The 19,314-nt window shown below is 35.4% G+C and overlaps 1 protein-coding gene across 6 annotated transcripts in view; it reads right to left on the minus strand.

The window, feature by feature from the left end:
* Nucleotides 1-19,314, minus strand: part of LOC111507772 (G-protein coupled receptor Mth2) — a 131,651-nt gene that overhangs the window by 92,546 nt on the left and 19,791 nt on the right. Inside the window, exon 1 of one of the 6 annotated variants that reach the window (XM_074182700.1) lies at nucleotides 12,545-13,154. The exons of the other annotated variants lie outside the window; for them this stretch is intronic. Coding sequence (XP_074038801.1) covers nucleotides 12,545-13,079 — 535 coding nt within the window. The 5' untranslated portion in view covers nucleotides 13,080-13,154. Of the gene's footprint in view, nucleotides 1-12,544; nucleotides 13,155-19,314 lie in introns of those variants that run through there. 6 annotated transcript variants of the gene reach the window in all.

Here is a 19,314-nt window from a genome sequence, read left to right on the forward strand (position 1 = left end):
GTTTAGTTAATTTTTCAAAAATATTCCTGAACCGTCGACTTTTCAAGAGGATACTGTACATTGTTTTTTTGTGTGAAACAAGAAAACCGAAAGGTAAAATGAAAAGTCGGGCAGATTGACGGAAAAATAGATTTTAAACAGAACAGATATGAAATAAGCTATGACGACTGTGACAAAAACATTGGTCAGACTAAGCGAGCTATTGAACCTTGTGTCAAAGAACACTAAAGTATACGATTTTGATTAAAAGAATATCTTGTTATATATAAATAGGTCAGATTTAGAGTGAGAGAAGAGTGATTCAGTGCTTGTTTTAAATTCAAGTCATACATGTCACAAATATAACCAACGAATTAGCATCTGACCATAATTATCAAAGTAACAAAATTATTAATTATCAACTTTATCAGAATTCAATGAAAACTAGCAGGAAATGATGGTGTTGCTGAAAGAATAACTGACAATGGCAAATGATATTCTCAATACCGATCAAAAATTTTCTTATTGTTTATTTTCTCAAGGATGTAACACGTTCACATTTCTGAAGTCGGCGGCACAAAGAGACTGATGAAACAAAAAGTTATGATGAAATTGGTATCAATGACGTGTATTATCTAAACTTTCAAATATGTTTGAAACATGTAATCAACTAGGACTACGAGGGGCATACCGATTGTCAACGAATCTTAGAATACACAAATTATTCTTTTCCAATTGTGGACAGTAGAATACATAGATGTGTTTATTGACTGTGTCATTTAAATAACATGTATTTGTAGCAAAACCACCTGAGGATTTGCATTTGTTAACTGGCATTATTGTCGATGGCATCGATGGAGGCAAATGATGGCTGTGGAGGGAAATTTGATGACACTTTTCAATGGCACACTTTTTCTTTTGATAGACTGAGTATGGTAAGTTACGTAAGATATTAGTAGTGGCGATAGAGAAATAGGAAAAATCATTAATTAATGTTTGTTCCTCGATAGAGTACAGTTCGTTGAATATAGTGTGTTAGTCAGTTGCTTGTTGGAATGTTATTAAAATATAGGGGTGTTGAAATGGAAGCTCAGTGTATTATTTCTACTGGAAGTTCACGAGTGGAAGTTCAGTATATTATTTTCAATTGAACTTCACACATTAATAAATCTTCAAGGTGAAAGAAATTCACAATTTCACAATCGAACAAATGATAATATGTCATTGTGGCAAAACAAAATATGTTAGCGCTATGGAGAAGAAGATTACAGTTCTGACTGGGAAATCTTGTGAGGATTCTTCAAAAAAATTGTGATCTTCCTATTTTTATCCTGAAACAACTTCACATCTATCAACCCGTGGGTTGTACTACCTATCGGGCGCGTCCCCTGGTGGCGGATAAGGGAACGGCCAGGGGACTGGAGGCCCTGTCCAGGAAGCCAATGTGACCTTACGGAGGGGGTCGCCGGACTCCTGGTCAGTGGCAGAAATGAGTAGGGAGAGGGGAACTAAAACCTCCCAAAAGCCTTTGCAAAACATGCCATCGTGGACCAGCCTACCCAAGCTAAGGTGTAAGGAATCGTGCCGACAGCTGAATGTCCGCAGGGTAATATGCGGTCACGAACGATCCCCTTGTGGAACTGTGCGAAACCACATTGAAATCAGCCTACCTCTGGTAATGCGAAGTTCTGCCAGACGTGACCAACTCTTCCCTTGCTACTCGTGGGAACACACAGGAATGAAACAACACAAAAACGGAAACAACAAAAACCAATCCCGAGAATGGACAGAAGTGCTCTCCTCAATTTAAGGCGGTGGCTGAGGATAAACAGAAATGTCCATTTCGATCTACCGCTTGGAATGAGGCTGGACATAGCAGATCACCTCCAACAGCAAGGGCACTTCCTGCGGCGGGCGCCAAAAACTCCATCATGAATAAAGGCAAAGAATCGGCTGCCGCTGCAGGAAAGCTCCCTCCCTCCGCGGAGGGAACCCTAAGAAGGTTGAAGAAGCCGCGCAACGACAGTAATATCGCTGCACCTTCCAAAACCTTCGCGGAGGTCACCGTGAGACACCTCGAGGTTGCCAAATAGAGTGTGTGTTCGGCGAGTCTTGGTCTACACCTGCCAATATAAAGGAGATGTCTCCTAGAGACAGGGTGGACGGTGACCTAGGAGGACAACTCCTCGGAAGGATGTACAATGAGTCACATGTGGCCTAAGTGCTATGAGTCTACCCTCACCCTCCCTACTCTACAAATACCAGATAATATCTATCAAATCCAGGGTAGGTTTCTGATATCGAACACAAGGAAGGCTAGACATCATCTCTGAAACTTCTATAGGGAACGACATGAACATTTGAACAAAGCAAGTCAGAATTCTTTTTCTTTCATTTTATATATCGAAATGTGCCTTTTACTTTTTCCTGTTAGTATAAGCACTTCACAAATATTTAATTTCAGTCGATTAATGAAATACACGCTCAGTTCAACAAAACGAATTGAAAAATTCATTCATTCATTGAACTTGCATTGCTTGCTTGAAGTCAGCGACACTAATAATTTTGCATTCAAAAATAATACCTAGAAAAAATATGTTTTCAGTCTTTGGTATACTTGGCAAAAACAGCTCATTGTGAACTATTTATGGTGTTTTTAAAACGTTTTCTTGATTTTTATTATGCCCCTTTATACGGTGAGACAAATCGTCATAAGTAAATTTGGCCCATAATTCCACTAGCTATGCTAATAAATAAAGCATTGTTCACAGGTTTTCCATAATTCAAAGTTTCGATTCCACCACGAAAAAATAAAAATAAATTGTTATTGGGCTTAGATTTTACTTGCAAACATCAACTTCTTCGACAGTTACTACGTTAGCTTTTTATGTGAATAGATATCTATACCTCGTCCACTCAGAAAATAATTGAGGAGAAAAACTTGATTTTTAGTTTCGAGTTGAAATTTAAGTGAAAGAATTGACTAATACTAGGAGCATATATATACACACCTGCAGTGTATAGATACTTGTATAGCGAAACACGTGTTACGTTTTTGTAAACTATCCAGTGAAAATCTCACAATAAAGTGTTACTTGAATTAGTTGAAATATTTCTCCGTTCGAATGAAGTTAAGAATCATATTGCCATATTGTTTTGCACGTTCATCATTTTAATAATAATATTAATAATAATGATAATGCAAGCTCATCTTGCATTTGCTGAGATGCCTTGCGGTACTCGACAAAATAGTGAGATGCATTGAACAACTGATACAACTCTGGCGAACTCGCTTCACCATAACATCTGGTCAAGCCAGAGTGGGTTACTTTCAGAAGAGGTGTATTTCAGGGCGATTCCCTCAGTACCCTTCACTTCTGCATCTCACTATTGCTCAGAAATACTCGAGGGTATAAATGTGGCACCTCAGGAAACCGGAGGCACAAGGTCACCCATTTGTTTTATATGGATGATCTTAAACTTTATGCCTCTGGAGAGAAGGATCTCCATCAGTCCTTGAGGGTGGTAGAAGAGTACACGCATGCTATCGGTATCAAATTCGTGATAGACAAATGTGCAATGGTCCATCTCAAAAGAGGACGATGCGGGGACTACGTAGAGGATGTGCAGCTCGTAGATAGAAGCATCCTACACCATCTGGATGCCGGAGAGACGTATACTTACCTCAGGGTGGAACAACGCCACTCACAAGAGGTAACAGCAGTGAAGAACTCTCTCCACGGCAAGTATCAGCACAAACTTCGACAGATCTGGTCATCGGAACAGTCGGGGAAGAACTAAGTTACTGCAACAAATGTGCTTGCCGTTCCAATCTTACTCTACTCGTTTGGAGTAGTGAAGTGGAGTCGGGAGGAGCTGTATCAACTGGACGTAAAGACTCGAGAAATGATGCATCTCTATAGGAGTTTGCATCCCAAATCATCCTTCCCACGGTTGTACTTCCTCCGACAACAGGAAGGCCGTGGACTTTTGAATTTGGAGTGTCTACATGACAGAATGGTACTGGATATAGCCTATAAAGTCGTCAGGAGCTCGGATCCCCTTCTCTGCATGGTCCGTGACCATGAAAGAGCAGGAATTGGAGCATTTCTCTTTAGGGCAGCTGCCCGAGCAGCTGATGAACTTGGTATAGTTTTCGACACTGAACGAGGTGACCACAACTCTGTCACCGAGTTGGAACCTGTTCAGCAAAAAGCTCAGATAAAAGCCGCAGAGATCACCTCACTTCTGCGGAAACACAAGGATGAGCCAATGCATGGGGTCTTCTTCAATAACATTGAAAACCTTGGCTTATCAAAGCGCCTGACTTTCGCTTTCCTCAGGTCGAGTGGGCTGAAGTCGGAAACTGAGGGGTTCATCATGGCTTGCCAGGATGGTGTCTTCAACACCTTAGTTTACCGCAGTCGCATGATGGGTATAGAGGTTCCTGACACAAGGTGCAGGGCCTGCCGCGAGGCACCCGAGACCCTAATGCACTTGCTATTAGCATCACCAGCATATGCGGTCTCAACCTATATCCATCGACATAACGCGGCCCTAAAAGTGCTATATTACCATCTGCGGCACTCTTACGGTATTGACGAGATACCGGTGTTTCCCTACGCTCCGGGGGATATTGAATCCGTTGTGAGGAACGAGAAGTGCCGAAAGAGGAGTCCGAAAAGAGGAGCAAAAACGGATAAAATATCGCACTAAGGCAGAAATCTGAGCCACACAGATGCAGAAGGCAGTCATTCTTGGTTCACTGCGCTTTCTCAGGGTACATGATTCTCGGACCCAATGATCACTTACCCCACGGTGTGGGGAGTTGTCATTGGTTGATAATGCTGGCGCGCCCTTCCGAATGTATCGGGGTTTCGGGGGATAGGGCCTGACCAGCGCACATTACGGTGAAAATAATAATAATAATAATAATAATAATGGTCTTTATAATAGAATATAACAACCAAAAAGCAAAGTTGAAAACTGAAGTGTAGCACACTACAGGTTTGTTCAACCACATAACCTGTAGTGTGCATAACCTCCACAAGAACTGGCAACAAAAATAAAACAAATACAAAAAAACAAAAAAACAAAATAAGAAATACACTATAAACCTGATATCGATCAAACAACATGTGTATGAAGAGATTGTTCACAATTTTTATGTTATTTTATGTTGATTTTATTGATCATCATGTAGCATTTGATATTTCAAATAAAATCAAGTTCATTTTCAATGTAATATACAATTTATTATATAACATAGTTATTACGCCTAGTTGGAAGGAATTCCCATTTTATGTTGACAATATGACAATCCCAAGACAATAAACTATAGGAATATATTCACCAAAAATAAAATTCAAACTCAGGACGAAACAAAAAGAAGAAGATATGAGTTGAGTATATGCTTGTGTAAGAAAAAATACAGATGATATAGGAACTGTTATTCAATGTAGGAAATTAGTTTTTTTCAGTATATTTCAAATTTTACTGAGTTTTGGATTATGAATCGCGTGAAAGCAAATTTGAATTCATTATTTTTTTCATTGTTTTCAATTCTACTATGAGTACGTTGTACAGTTTTGGACCATGATAGAAAACTTATGGCTTTGTAGAATGGCAATATTGAATTTCTCTAGTTCTTATTATTGTATGAGTCACATAGTTATTAAAGTTTGAGGAAATCCATTCTAGACATTGGTAACTATATCTTACGTTTAATAAATTATTCCCTTCAGACAAATGATTCGTTGAAAAACGTCTATTTTTTTAAATATTATTTTCAAAATTGAGTTCTGTACTATTTGTAAACTATCAATGTGGTTGTTGAAAGTACCACCCCATGTCATTATACAATATCTCATTATGGATTCAGCCAAAGACTGATATATTGAAAATAAAATTTTTTCGAAAGAAAATCTCTTCGATTATAAAATTTACGCATGAGTAGTCTCATTCTTTGTGTCACATATGATACTTGTTTGTCCCAAATAACAAATAACAATACATACTATAACCGGGCATTTACAATCGAAACTTTTTGTGTGGGTCATTTGGTGTAATTCAGTTTCATAAATATGCGGTTGATAATCTGAGTTGAGTGAAAAAGTCATGAATTTCGTTTTTTTTTTTTCATTTAAACTCAATAAATTATTATCCAGCCTGCGGAGAATTGACTTCAGAAGTTTTATAGACTCCATCCCAACTTTCACCAGTGAAGATCATGGCCTTATCATCAGCATAACTCACTATATGACCATCAAATTCATTAATTTGCGATATTGCCTTTATTTAAGCAAGAAAAAGGATCGGGCCGAATACTGTTCCCTGAGGTGTACCCACATTGACTTATAATGTTGCACTGAGCTTGCTACCAGTTCGTGTTTGTTTTTTTTTGAATAATCAATGCATCAGTTCCAAAGCGTTTTACCTCTGATACCATAATTACATAATTTTTCGATTTTTTTTTTGTACAGTATTGAAAACATTTGCCAAGTCAATAAATACCGCAAGATATTTCAAAAATATGTCTAAGGCCCCTACGAAGTCGAGCACGGCTTTTTCAGTATTTCATTTGTTTATGAGACCGAATTGTTGTTGTGTTAATACATGATTTTTGACAGATTGTTCGGACAGTTCTGTATAATTATTGATAACAGAAATTAGTCAATACCTAATTGCACATATGATTTTGACTTCCAGATTTGAAGACTGGAAATAATCTACTATCTTTCCACTTGGAGTTATTATAAGTGACATAGGATACAAATATGTAAGATAAAAATATTGTTTCATCTGTCTGGAATTTTTCTATATTTATTGTTATTTTCTTCCGTCATTTTTATTTTTAGGTTAGGTTAGGTTAAGTTAGGTTAGGTTAGATTAGGTAATTTTTGTTACAGTGAAATATATTTTAACATATGTTGTTGCAATTCAATAAAGCATATTTTAAATTTTCGAAACTTCATCGTATGTAATAATTTTTAAAAATTGATTTTCCCAGCCAATCAATAAAATAAAGTTATCATATTGATTCATTTCTATTGTACTGACACTTATTTAATGGCATAAATGCGAGTGAAGCCGTGAGTAAAAGTTAGTCAATAAATATTTGTGCATATGTTTTTTCAGTTTGCTAGTTATTCCGTCAGAACCTGGTGCACTTCATGTTTTAAGCTTTTGATTTCATTTATAAAATTTTCAGAAAAGACATATTGTTCAATTTCCTTTGCCATATTTACACCTACATTCTGAAAAAAGTTATTAAACAGATTAGCTTTTTCTTTATTGCAACTTACGGTTTCACCATTTTCATTATTTTCATTTGAATCCATGTTTGTGATATCGACAGCAATTTAAATGCATTAACAGCGCTTTTCAACAAGTTTGTACAATTTGACATTTTTTTGAATCGTATTTTTAGCAAAATAAGTGAGTGAAAAGCGAGTGAAAAATCATAGTGGTGCTGACTTGAATTGAAAAGGTTTCATTACTCATCAAAATACTATAGATGAAGCCATACCTCTAGTTCTAGCTACAGAATGGATGAATATGGAAGACTGAACAGTCAGGGAATAATACATTTTCAATTAATTTACAATTGAAGGATAGTTGAATAGGCGCGTGATGCACTGTAATGAATATTATAGTAATACACTTTAGGTGATATGGATCTCCAAATCGGTAATTAATTACTGAGAATTATTTATATATTATACAGGGTACAGCGCCGTAACCATCGGTTAACCGTATTTTGGAAAATAATAGGATTCATATCCTGAAAATCGGCAAATATAGAGTTTTCAATATGTTTTATTCAATGAAAATTGGTGTTTTTTCCCAGTAATGTACGATATTCACTGTCATGGATCTTCATCAAGTAATGGCCGAATCTTCGTTATACCGAAATTTAGTACCAATCTCTTCAATTCGAATGTAACACCCTGTATATTTTCATATTCTCGAATACCTGGCAGAGTTAATGCAATACACCCTATACCAAAAATGTACCATTCTCGAAATATTAATTTGTTTACTCAAAAAAAGTAGGTATTCGGCTCTCGAGGAATCACCCCAAAAAACTAGAAATTTTTCATAGAATACATCAATAAGCTATTATTGATTCATCAAAATACTTCATGATAAGTTATTTGAAGAAGCTGCTTCGAAATCGATGTTGACACCAACACAAAATTCGAATTTCATATTCAAGTCGGATTTTCAATTAATGGTTCCAAATAGGAAACTACGAAGATAATAAATTCGTTATGATGTAGGAATGAGAAAGAAAAACTTAATATTCATTTTGTACATTTATTTTTGTACATTTGTACATTTATTTCATCATTGTCTAATATGATATAAATTGGTTTGAAATCCCTGAAAGGATCTGTAAAAAATTAAAAAGGTAAGCTGAAATAAACAATTATATTAAGCAAAAAATTGAAAATTACAATGGAATTGAATACAAGCAACAATCAGAAAATCAAAAAATTGAACCATTAACACGAGATGAAAATTAGTGGAGTGGTTTGAAACTCTGGCCGTTGAAGAAGCCCACAAGAAGCCCCGAGTCTAGTTGAGATACCTGGACGACACCTTCATAATAGGGAACCATAGGAATACAGAACTAGACACTGTCCTGACGCACATCAACAACGTAAGTTCTTCCATCATTTTCACAATTGAAAAGGAAGTCCACAACGAATTGCCATTCTAAGACGTATTGTTGAAGAGGACCGACACTAAATGGGAAACATCTGTATACAGAAAACCCACTCACACGGGACAGTATCTGAACCAGGAATCCAACCACCATCAATCGATTAAGAGATCAAGACTATAATATCATCATCGTCATCATCAATATCATATGTAAGATCATCAAGACTCTAGTAGATCCTGCTTTTGGGCTCCGTAATACTAAAAAAGGTCTCGAAGAGGAGTTAGGCATCATCAGAAATTACCTTCAGTGGAATGGTTACTCCTAAGTGACGGTGGAACAGGCTCCAGCTAGAAGACAGCAAGAGCCTCACAAGGAAGAGAAGCCGCCACAACCAGTGGCGGCTTGGACCCAGGATTGGGTCCAAGTATAACATCAGGGCCTGTTTCAGATTTGGAAACAATATCCGTAGCAGCCTCACGAAAACCAGGCCACCAAACGCGAACTGCGATTCCACGAATTGCATTCACCAGATACCCTGCGAGTGCGGAGAGTCATACATCGGTGAAACTAAGAGGTCGTTGAAAGTTCGCATTACCGAGCACAAAAAACACACACAGCCAGAAGAAACCAGCAAATCAGGAATAGTAGAGCATGTTTGGACTCGTCAGCATAACATCAAGTGGGCTCAAGCTGAAATCATTCACAAGGAGGAACACTGGTTTAAGAGAAAATTCAAAGGAATAGCATATATGTTGTGCAACAACGCATTTAGTCAGGGTAGCGTAGAGATACGCAATATATGGAAAGTTTCCATTGGAAACGGTCAGCTCCCGCTAAAACCGATGAAGCGGAGAGAGGGAAGAAAGAATAGACAAAAGCACTCGAATGACCTATAAATAGTCATCTCTCGGAGGAATAAGTCCAGTTATCACCCGAAGACGATTGTAGATACTAACAATCGAAACGTCGTGAACTAACGTGACTTGGAATCTTTTAATTTTTCATTTTTATTTCTTGTTGATATTTTTTTTTTATTTTCATCTCGTGTTGATAGTTCAATTTTTTTATTTTTTGGTTGTTGCTTGTATTTTATTTCATTGTAATTTTCAATTTTTTTGCTTGATATAATTGTTTTTTACAGCTAATCTTTTTAATTTTTCACAGATTCTTTCAGGAATTTTAAATAAATTTATAACATATTAGACAATGGAAGTCCGAACTGATGAACAAGAAACATTGTCAACCACTTTCAAACATACATTTATTTCATTGATTTTGACTAATTTATCATTTCTGTAGCTTCTTATTCGGAAATTCAAATTTCGATTTTTAATTCGGTATCAGGGTCAAGATCGACCTTTAGGAGTCATTTTTTGTATTTGGGTGAGTCTGAAATTGAATCGTCTAGAAATGTCCCACCACTTTTGTCCCGTATAAATATGTTAAACTGTTGTCGATGAGAGACATATTTTTATGTATTTCCAACAAGCAGTAGGAGTTGAATTCCATTGTTGAGTCGATGTAAATGTTGATAAAGCTACTGACATATTCAAACAGGTCGAAGAACCCATGATTGAGAAATTAGAAATGTCTGTTTTGATTAACTGGATAGGTATCCCGGGGGAAACATTCACAGGAAACAGGTCGAAGAACCCATGATTGAGAAATTAGAAATGTCTGTTTTGATTAACAGGATAGGTATCCCGGAGGAAACATTCACCACCCTCATTAATTAGTCAACTGATAAGTTACGTCTGGAATGTTTTTTAATTAAAGTGCACTTGCATGTTCTTTGAAATAATCTACAAAACATTAATGAACAGAACAAATAACAAACCATTAGCGGACGTATATTTGTTCATTCGTGTGTTATTTGATGACATTCATGGATCAATAGTTTCATTATACAGGGTTACGAATCTGGAGCCAACTCTCACCCTTGCTGTATAGTATTGTGGAGAGTAGTGATTAGCAGAAATATTGATCATGGTAAGTCTGAAGACAGATGAAGATATTTTGAATTATGTTCTCTCAGAATCCACAAATAAAGCATTCAATGCAAGGAGAGAGCGACACGAAAGAAAAAATAGATTTTGAGTTGACTTGAAACTAACAAGAACGAAAAATGACACAAGAGGTTTCATATTGGAAAATGTACAGTGAATATTATGATAATAATCTGAATATCATCATCAAAATCGACCAAATATGACATTCACCAAGAAGACCAAGATAAAAGGACCTCTTAAATTTCGAGGTGTAGAAATACAATTATTGAATGAGGTTGAATATCTAAGAAGTGATAATAGAATGATGAAAAGACATGAGAACTGAAATGAGACATAATGTATTGGTTGAAATGAGCATGACTAAACCCCTGACAACTAAGCTTGTTTGGGAATAACGGAAGAAATGAGAACCACACCAATAGCAGTATGTAGATGAAACTCTTCAAATTGTAGGATCTATTTTGAAGAATGACTCAAATCAAACATATCCAACGACGATGGATGTTAGGTCTATATTAGAAGTTTTAAAATCATGTATAGATAAAACCTATTTTCAATTTGGAGATGACTTTCTCAAAAATAATTCGGAATAGCTCTAGCTTCCACTCTAACTTCCATTTTGAGTGACAAATGTATGGAACAGTTTGAAGAATCTTATATTGAAACTAACCAGAACGGTCCTAAAGTTTGGTGTTGATATGTTGACAAGGTCTTTGCTATTTGGAATGAAAACCATTATGATCTGAATGTTTTTAAAAGTATATCAACGAACAGGAACCGACAATGAAATTCAAAACAGAGATTGAACAAGATGATCAACTTCCTTTCCTTGATATGATGTTGAAGAGGTCAGGTTAATTTGAAAGAAATGCTTATCGAAAGAAAATACTAACAGATCCTCCACTGCATTACAAATCATAACGTGAGTGTTGAAATTGTCCTAACAGAACAGAAACGATTTGCAATTCAGTTGAAAAAAATAATCTGAGTAAGGTTTCTGAAAGAACGATTATTAAGAACCGTTCAACAATAAACGCATTAAAAAATAAACAGTAAGTTAAACGCCAAATGACCCTGCAAACAGCTCACAAACTCAATTACAGACAGATTGACTTAATATTTGGTACCTACACACATTTAGTTATGATGAAAAAACAATTTGATAAATTCTAAATCATTGTAAATCCAAGATGACTGTACCTAAAAAATGGCGGATTACATATTGTTTCTCAACTACGTCAATGTGGGGATCAAATGATAGAGCTTGACTAATAGAATCGTAGTACACTTTGAAAAAGACGCAAATTCAAGATGGCTGCAGCTACAAAATGGTGGATTACATATAACCTTGTAATACTGAGGCACTGAATGAACTAAACAGAATAAGAAGAATTGAGTCACAGAATTGGACACTGAAATCTTGAAAATAAAATAAGTAAACCAAAATTTTCAAGTTAAACGGTTTCGTTGAACAAAAAAGATGATGATAATGTAGAGAATGTAATAAAAACTAAAAAATTATTCAGAAGGTAGCAGTCATCACACCTCAGATAAAAAAAATTAAATCGTTGGGCGTACTATTTACATATTTACTCGGGTTACGCTACGCCTGACGATTTTTTTTTCATCTGATCAATACCGTAGAGTGCTGAGGAAGAGTAGTGTAATGACTGCTACCTAGGACCTTCCGAATTTTTTAGTTTTTAATACATTATCTACATCGTTATTATCTTTTTTTCAATAAAACCGTTCAACATATTTTTTTACTTATTTTATTTGGATTATGAAAGGTTCAAAATTTGAAAAGAGTTCTGTACTACCCAAAACTAGATGTTGAAAAAAAAGTATATTTTTGTAACTAAAAATAAAAATGGCAAAACATTACCTGTTGAATAAACCGAAGTAGGCTCTTCACTTTCCGGAAAACAAACAAAAGCAGTCAAACTTTTGTTCACAAAATCCAAACAATACTCCTTTGGAGAAAACATCATATAATCCGCAATAAAATCAAAACCGTAAAGAAAACCATTTTCCTGCAAATAAAACTGTTTTTCGAGTGAGATTTTGTAGTTGTTCACCTCACAATGGTCATGATGGAGAAAAAAGAAATCATTTGCATTCACTGCAATCGGTCTAGTTTCGTTATAAAATTTATAATTCTCGACTTTATCGGTGGATACACAATCACTTTCACCTGTTTCGCAGCACTTTCTGATGCACTTTTTGATGTCGCATATACAGCCAAAAGTACTACCGTTCTCTACGAAGTAGTTTTCTTTGTTGAAAGTCACACCGTACTCGGTTATCTTTGAACCAATCTTCTTGCTGTTTGTGAGATTCACGCTGAGGATTTTGGGACATATGCAGTGTATTGGTGTGAAACACCAAAAGACCAGAAGCACGCAACCTTCCAGACGCATTTTTTCAATAGTTTCGGATTGAATCAACTGCGGTCTTAACACGGGCAGACCTTGACGAACGTTAATGAGATAGAAGCAATACGAATAATGTAAATTACTGTCTCTTCAGGATGTGTCTTTATCAGTCTGTCAACGGAAAACACAGTGCGGTTGAAAACTTGTATGAACAATAACTGGTGCTATTTTTGGTGATCTACATGCACTTAATGGTTAATGACCAGCCCAGACAGGTAATTATTAGTGACAGAGGGAGAGTTTGGAGATTTCATTATGTAATAGGTTCATTGCGGAAACAATCCATTAGGGTTGTAGATTTTTATGACAGAAAAATAACGCATCAAACACATGGAAGGTTTGAGGCAAATAGTCCTTGATGTTTTCTAATTCTATTTCATGATGGAAGATTGGTTTGGAAATTTTTCTCAAAAGATATTTGAAGGATAGTAAATATTCTCATCGTTTTTTCATCGGACATTTCCGGTTATTTTGCACGATAAGTCGATGATTATCAACTTCATTTGACCTGAATTGGAGTATCTGCATACCAACGACATGTGGTTTCAACAGGGCGTCGCTACGTGTCATATTGGATATTCTGCACGAGCTATTTGAGGACAGATCAATGGGTTTGTTTCATGCTATGGAAAACGATACTGGATTGCTTATAGACTGATCGAGTTGGTGGTATATTATACTTATCAAGGCTAATCGGTCCCGAAATCTCTTTATATTTGCAGAAAAGAGAATAATTTGAAAAGCAAGAATTTAAATTGGCCGCGTGTCTGTTGAAATAAGATTGATCGTGCCTAGAGCGGAGTTGCCAAGTGTATTCGTTTTTAATATCCAATCACAGATCTGATGATCCAATTTGACAGACGTCATTTTTGTTGTTATTGTTGTCAACTCGGTGTGAATACAACTGTTACGATTATATAATTACAAAACTTTTTTTTGTAAAAAGTAGGTCTCGGCGGGTGCCTATTTTGCTGCATATTGCGTGTTATTAGTTAACATTCCAAAAAAAAAATTTCCGGTCATTTTTGGATTGATACTGTACATATTTTTGCTTCTCTTTTCAGTCACCATACTGGTCCTTGGCCGAGATAAAATAAAAATTAAATCAAAACTTTCCATCCTTCGATAAAAGACAAACTCTGAAATGAATGTCATATAAATAAAAGGGACCTACTAAATATACCACCTACCGTTTCATTTTTCATTCTTCATTTCGGTACCAAAGTATTGCAAATTTTTCAAGTTAAAATCAATGATCCTTTCAAAACCGACTCTTGGTGAGTTGTCGGGAGTCAGCTTTAACAAAACCACGCTCAACATTCATTTTGAAATTATTTTAACAAAAATACGAAGTTTATGGAAACCATTGACATTAGAAAAAGCACACTGTCGCATATACTACAGAGGGCGCTGGCTGACTGGATGACAATATGGCTATTATACCAGTAACGTTAAATTTCTCATTTTTTGGTGGGTGGCAGGAATGCATAATTAGTTCATTTTATTAGTGTCATGGGCATTCGAAAACTATTTGAAAATACAGCTCGTTTAATTCTATTCAGATATAACTTCTACTATATAATTTATCAAGGCAAATATTATTGTCTATTTTCATGCTTAATTCGTGGATTCGAGCCATCTTATTATTGTATATTTATTTGTTTGCTGGCTTCATTCTTTAAAAAAAAATGAATAAATAATTACCGAAAATTTTAATTGATCGTTCATTTTCTCAGGAAAATGGAGTACCCATATCACAATTTATTGGTTTATTCTGCATTGAAAATGTATGTCATATCAGATCCATACTGCTTGTTTTTGCAACATTGCGTTTCAACTTTTTCTTAGCTGACAGCTCGCGTAGGAACAATTCGTTTTTTCATCGAGTTTAGTGTGTGTTTTCGAAGTGTTTTAGAGATATATTTGAATAGTAATATGGTGCATTCTCGTGCTGATTTCAAATGTGCACAAGGCACAAGAAAACAGAAAGCGCATTGGTTTATAAGTGAGTTATTTCATATAATGAGTTCAGGTTCCCAAAGGATAAAATGATGAGAAAAAAATGGGTGGAAGTATTGAAAAGAAAGAACCACAATCCTTCTACTCTTCCAAGACTTTATAGAAACTTTTAAAAAGTGACTATAAATGAAAGGCAACAAAAATATTGAATTTGATGAAAGAGTTTTTTATTTCAACTCCAAGTATTCTCCACAGAAAGTATCATCTGGAGTTAATCCTGTTACTGAAAATATGAAACAAAATTAATTAAACTTTATCATATGATTAATGGTATTATTACCTCAGAAGCTTTTGTTGGATCAGGTCGAGTATAATCAATTCTGTCTATACTTGACCTCATTCAACTTTCCTCTTAAGTTTTGGAAGATTCAACAGATTACCCAAGCGAGATAAATCTTGAATTTAGTAGCTATATTAGAAAGAGTTATGTATGTAGAAATCGTTTTTTTTATAATAAATTGCAGTTGTACAGATTGAAAATTGTAGAATGAATTGAATATTTGAAATGATTCTTTAATCCAGTTTGCTATATTTTTTGATTTCCATAACTGTATATTAGTAAATAATACATAAAATCATAGTTTATGTAAATATTTTGTGATCTATCGACTTTGCGTACTGATTTTAGATATAGAACTTATTTGCAAACATGATTTTTCGTATACATTTTATTACATGTGGAGAATTTTTCATTAATTGAAACGTAAACGGGTTCATATACACTTCCATAATTAAATTGATAATTATAGGCTTCGTAAATTTTACGATTTGGCAATGTTGATTATTTCTATTGTTGCTATTGGTCAATCGAACAAGAAGCGGGAATAGGGGCGTGACGTCACCACCCTACCACATTCGATTTGTATTAATTAATTGCGAGAAAACTACGGTACTTAGAGAGATGAAACAAATTTCACTGTTTTTCAATTTGAAATTTCTATCAAGTGAAATATAAACCAAAAATCATGAAACAAGCCCATTGTCACCTCAAGTGGAGGTGATGTGGAATACCCGTGTAGATCTGCTGGTATTCCATATAAATATTTAGGTACCTTTACAACAATTTTCTAAACCTATGTTTACATTAAATTATTTTATCAAATGAGGAGTGGCTGGGGTCATTATACATTTTATCGCAAAGCAAGACTAATTTCCTTCTTGTTGATTCATCTTGTCAGTAGATAAATTACTGGAAAGAACCACTTACCGGATGGTGGTTGAGAAGTCAACTCATATGATTTTTTCCATTTCATCAAAACGATATGTTATGGACCAGTATCTTCATGTGGTTTCGAGATAAATTGTCTATATATATATATATATATATATATATATATATATATATATATATATATATTATATATATATATATATATATATATATATATATATATATATATATATATATATATATATATATATATATATAGTTCACATATAGTACTACTCCCCTGGCTAATACCATGAAGGACCTTGGATTATATCCGACAGGTGTCAGTGCAGGATTCTTCACAGAAGTAATTCCTTCATATGCTGTTGGCGATACGACTTCCGCAATAGATTTTCAATTATTGGAACATACTTGCTCGTATAAGAGAAAAAATTCACATATAGTAAGGGGACATAGATGAATACTGGTCGTTAATCAAATTGTCCAAAAGAACAATTCTTTCAGGCCAGTCTTAACTCACCTACACTGTAGATTAATGGAGTGACACCTATCAGAAAACAACTACTCCCCCTGGCTAATACCACGGAGGGCGTTGAATTATATCCGACATGTGTCGGTGCAGGATTCTTCACTGAAGTTATTCCTACTATATGCTGTTAGCGAAACAACTGCCGGAATTGATTTTCAATTATTAAATCACACTTGCAGACCGGTTTCGGGCTGTTTGGCCGCTCGTTAGTACAAGGTAGTGTCTAACATCAACATGAAGTCGACGATTGTTTGAATTTCTTTCAGAGTATCATTCCTCGAACTGAAGAGCCCAAAAGCAGGTGTCCTACGGCGAAACATCGATGTCTTCCAGTGAGGATGACAGTGTTTCATGTGAGTGAATTTTCACTTTTCATTTAGTATATTGTGTAGACATCCTAAGAATGATGTATGATTCAATTCCATAACGAATGTTTGGAATACAAACTGAATACAGAAAAGTGTTTCGAAAGAATTTGTCTTTCGTGTAATTCAATGTTTATATGAAAGCAACTATTTCATGAGGGCTTTTTTTCCAGTTTGTGTGAAACTTCTTTGCATGATCTACACATCCGTGTATAGAATGTTTTTTTTTTAATTGACTGCTTCCTTCCTTTCTTAGGAAGAAAAATTAATCACTCCCAAGAATATAACCCATCCAATTCAAACAAGTCAACAAACTTGCAATTGGGCCGAAACCCAAAAAGGATGGGCAAAGTCGATATAAAGTTATCCAGTCTGGATAAAAAAAATACACAGTTCATTCGTAAAGTTCGACTTTATGTCACGGAATGAATTTGATCTATTCATGTCATCGATGACACCATAATAACATTCATTCGCTTATTTGATTAAATCCTAGCCAAATAAGTCTTGTTTAAATTGAAAGGCTCATATTTTCAGGAGGGATTGATTTTTTAAGAAACAAAGTTTTTGGCTTTATACTTTCCATGATCTACACATCTATGTATAGAGTCACTTCTTTTGAAATTTGTTTTTGGAAGATTCTCGCATTTTTTGTATCAAGATAGAATAGTAAAAACCCAAAAGGTTTTTTTTCGTGAAAATCAATCACTTCTGAAAATATAACCTTTTCAATTCAAACAAGATTCTTTTAGGTGGGATTTAATCAAATGAGCGAATGAATGTCATTCAAGTAGAATCTAGACTTAGGCATGGTGTCTGTTTCTGGGGTGGATCTTGCACAGTAGGAAATGTTTTTATAGCACAAAAGAAAATTCTGAGGTGCATATAGCAAATTGTTCAAACAGAGAATCATGCAAAGCACTTTTTGAGGAGAACTGTGTCCTAACTTGAACGTCAGTTTATATTTTGGAACTGTGTATGTATATGTTCAAAAATTAATTAAATTTCACAACAAATCTAAAACTTCATCAACATGATATTAGAACCAAGAACCATTTTCATTTGCCGTTGGCTAGATTCAAAGTAACGTCATGTGGACTGAAATACATTTTAATACAAAGATATTTAACCTTTCAGATCATTTGAAAGCTTTGAATAGTTTCTCTGTGTTCAGAAAATCATTAAAGAATTATCTATTGAAGAAAATGTTTTTATGTTCTGCAGGAATTCTTGGAATAACTCATATTCATCTTAATTTTGGAGGATGAGCCTCAGTACACCTCGATTTCCACTGTTTGAGAACTCTTTCATTTGGAGAACTGCATTTATGTGTAAAACAATTTATGAAACGTGAGAATCGCTACTATCAAACAGGCACCGATCTTAGAGCGCCTTTAGAGTCTTTCTGCAGTGCTTGTGTTTTGTTCTCAAAAAAAATTGTTGAAACGTCATCGATTGTTGTCCCATGTCTTGCGGTAGGCTCATTTCAGTTATTATTCATTTGTAGTTTTAATTCATCTTGTAGAAAGTTTACCAAGAGTTATCCATCTTTGGACGCGAAATTCACATTGAAATCTCTTGTTAACTGCGCAACCTCTGCTGCAGGTAGCCAGTGATGCAATTGAACCCAGGTTTGTGTTTGATAAACCCCAAATAAAACAGAACACAGAGTCAGATGCCACAAATGCAGTACGCATATATACAGACGTCTCAAAAACCAAAGAAGGCTCAGGATGTGGAGTTTACTCCAGAACACTAAGCCTAAGGATCAAGTGGGGAATGGGAAAAAATACCAGCGTGGTTCAAACAGAACTGGCTGGTATCTCAATCGCCACAAAAGATATTTCTGGCGGAAACATAACAATCTGCACTGATACTACACAAGCCATATTAGCCTTGAACATACAACGTGTTACCTCAGGGCTAGTGCCACCAATATTTAGCCAAGGCCTCCGTAGATAATAACATTATTCTGAGGTGGGTTGAAGGGCACGACAGGAGTAAAGGTAATCGCATTGCCGACTCTTTAGCCAAGGAAGAGGATGGACTGAGATTTTCAGGACCCGGTGACACCTACGGCCTGATGACTTCGAAAATTGCAGAACTAGCCAAACGTCACACCCATGCTCAATCCTC

This window comes from Leptinotarsa decemlineata, unplaced genomic scaffold, assembly GCF_025532065.1.
Source record: "Leptinotarsa decemlineata unplaced genomic scaffold, Ldec_3_MD MMD2_tig00026328_RagTag_RagTag, whole genome shotgun sequence".
In the NCBI taxonomy this organism is placed as follows: Eukaryota; Metazoa; Arthropoda; class Insecta; order Coleoptera; family Chrysomelidae; genus Leptinotarsa; species Leptinotarsa decemlineata.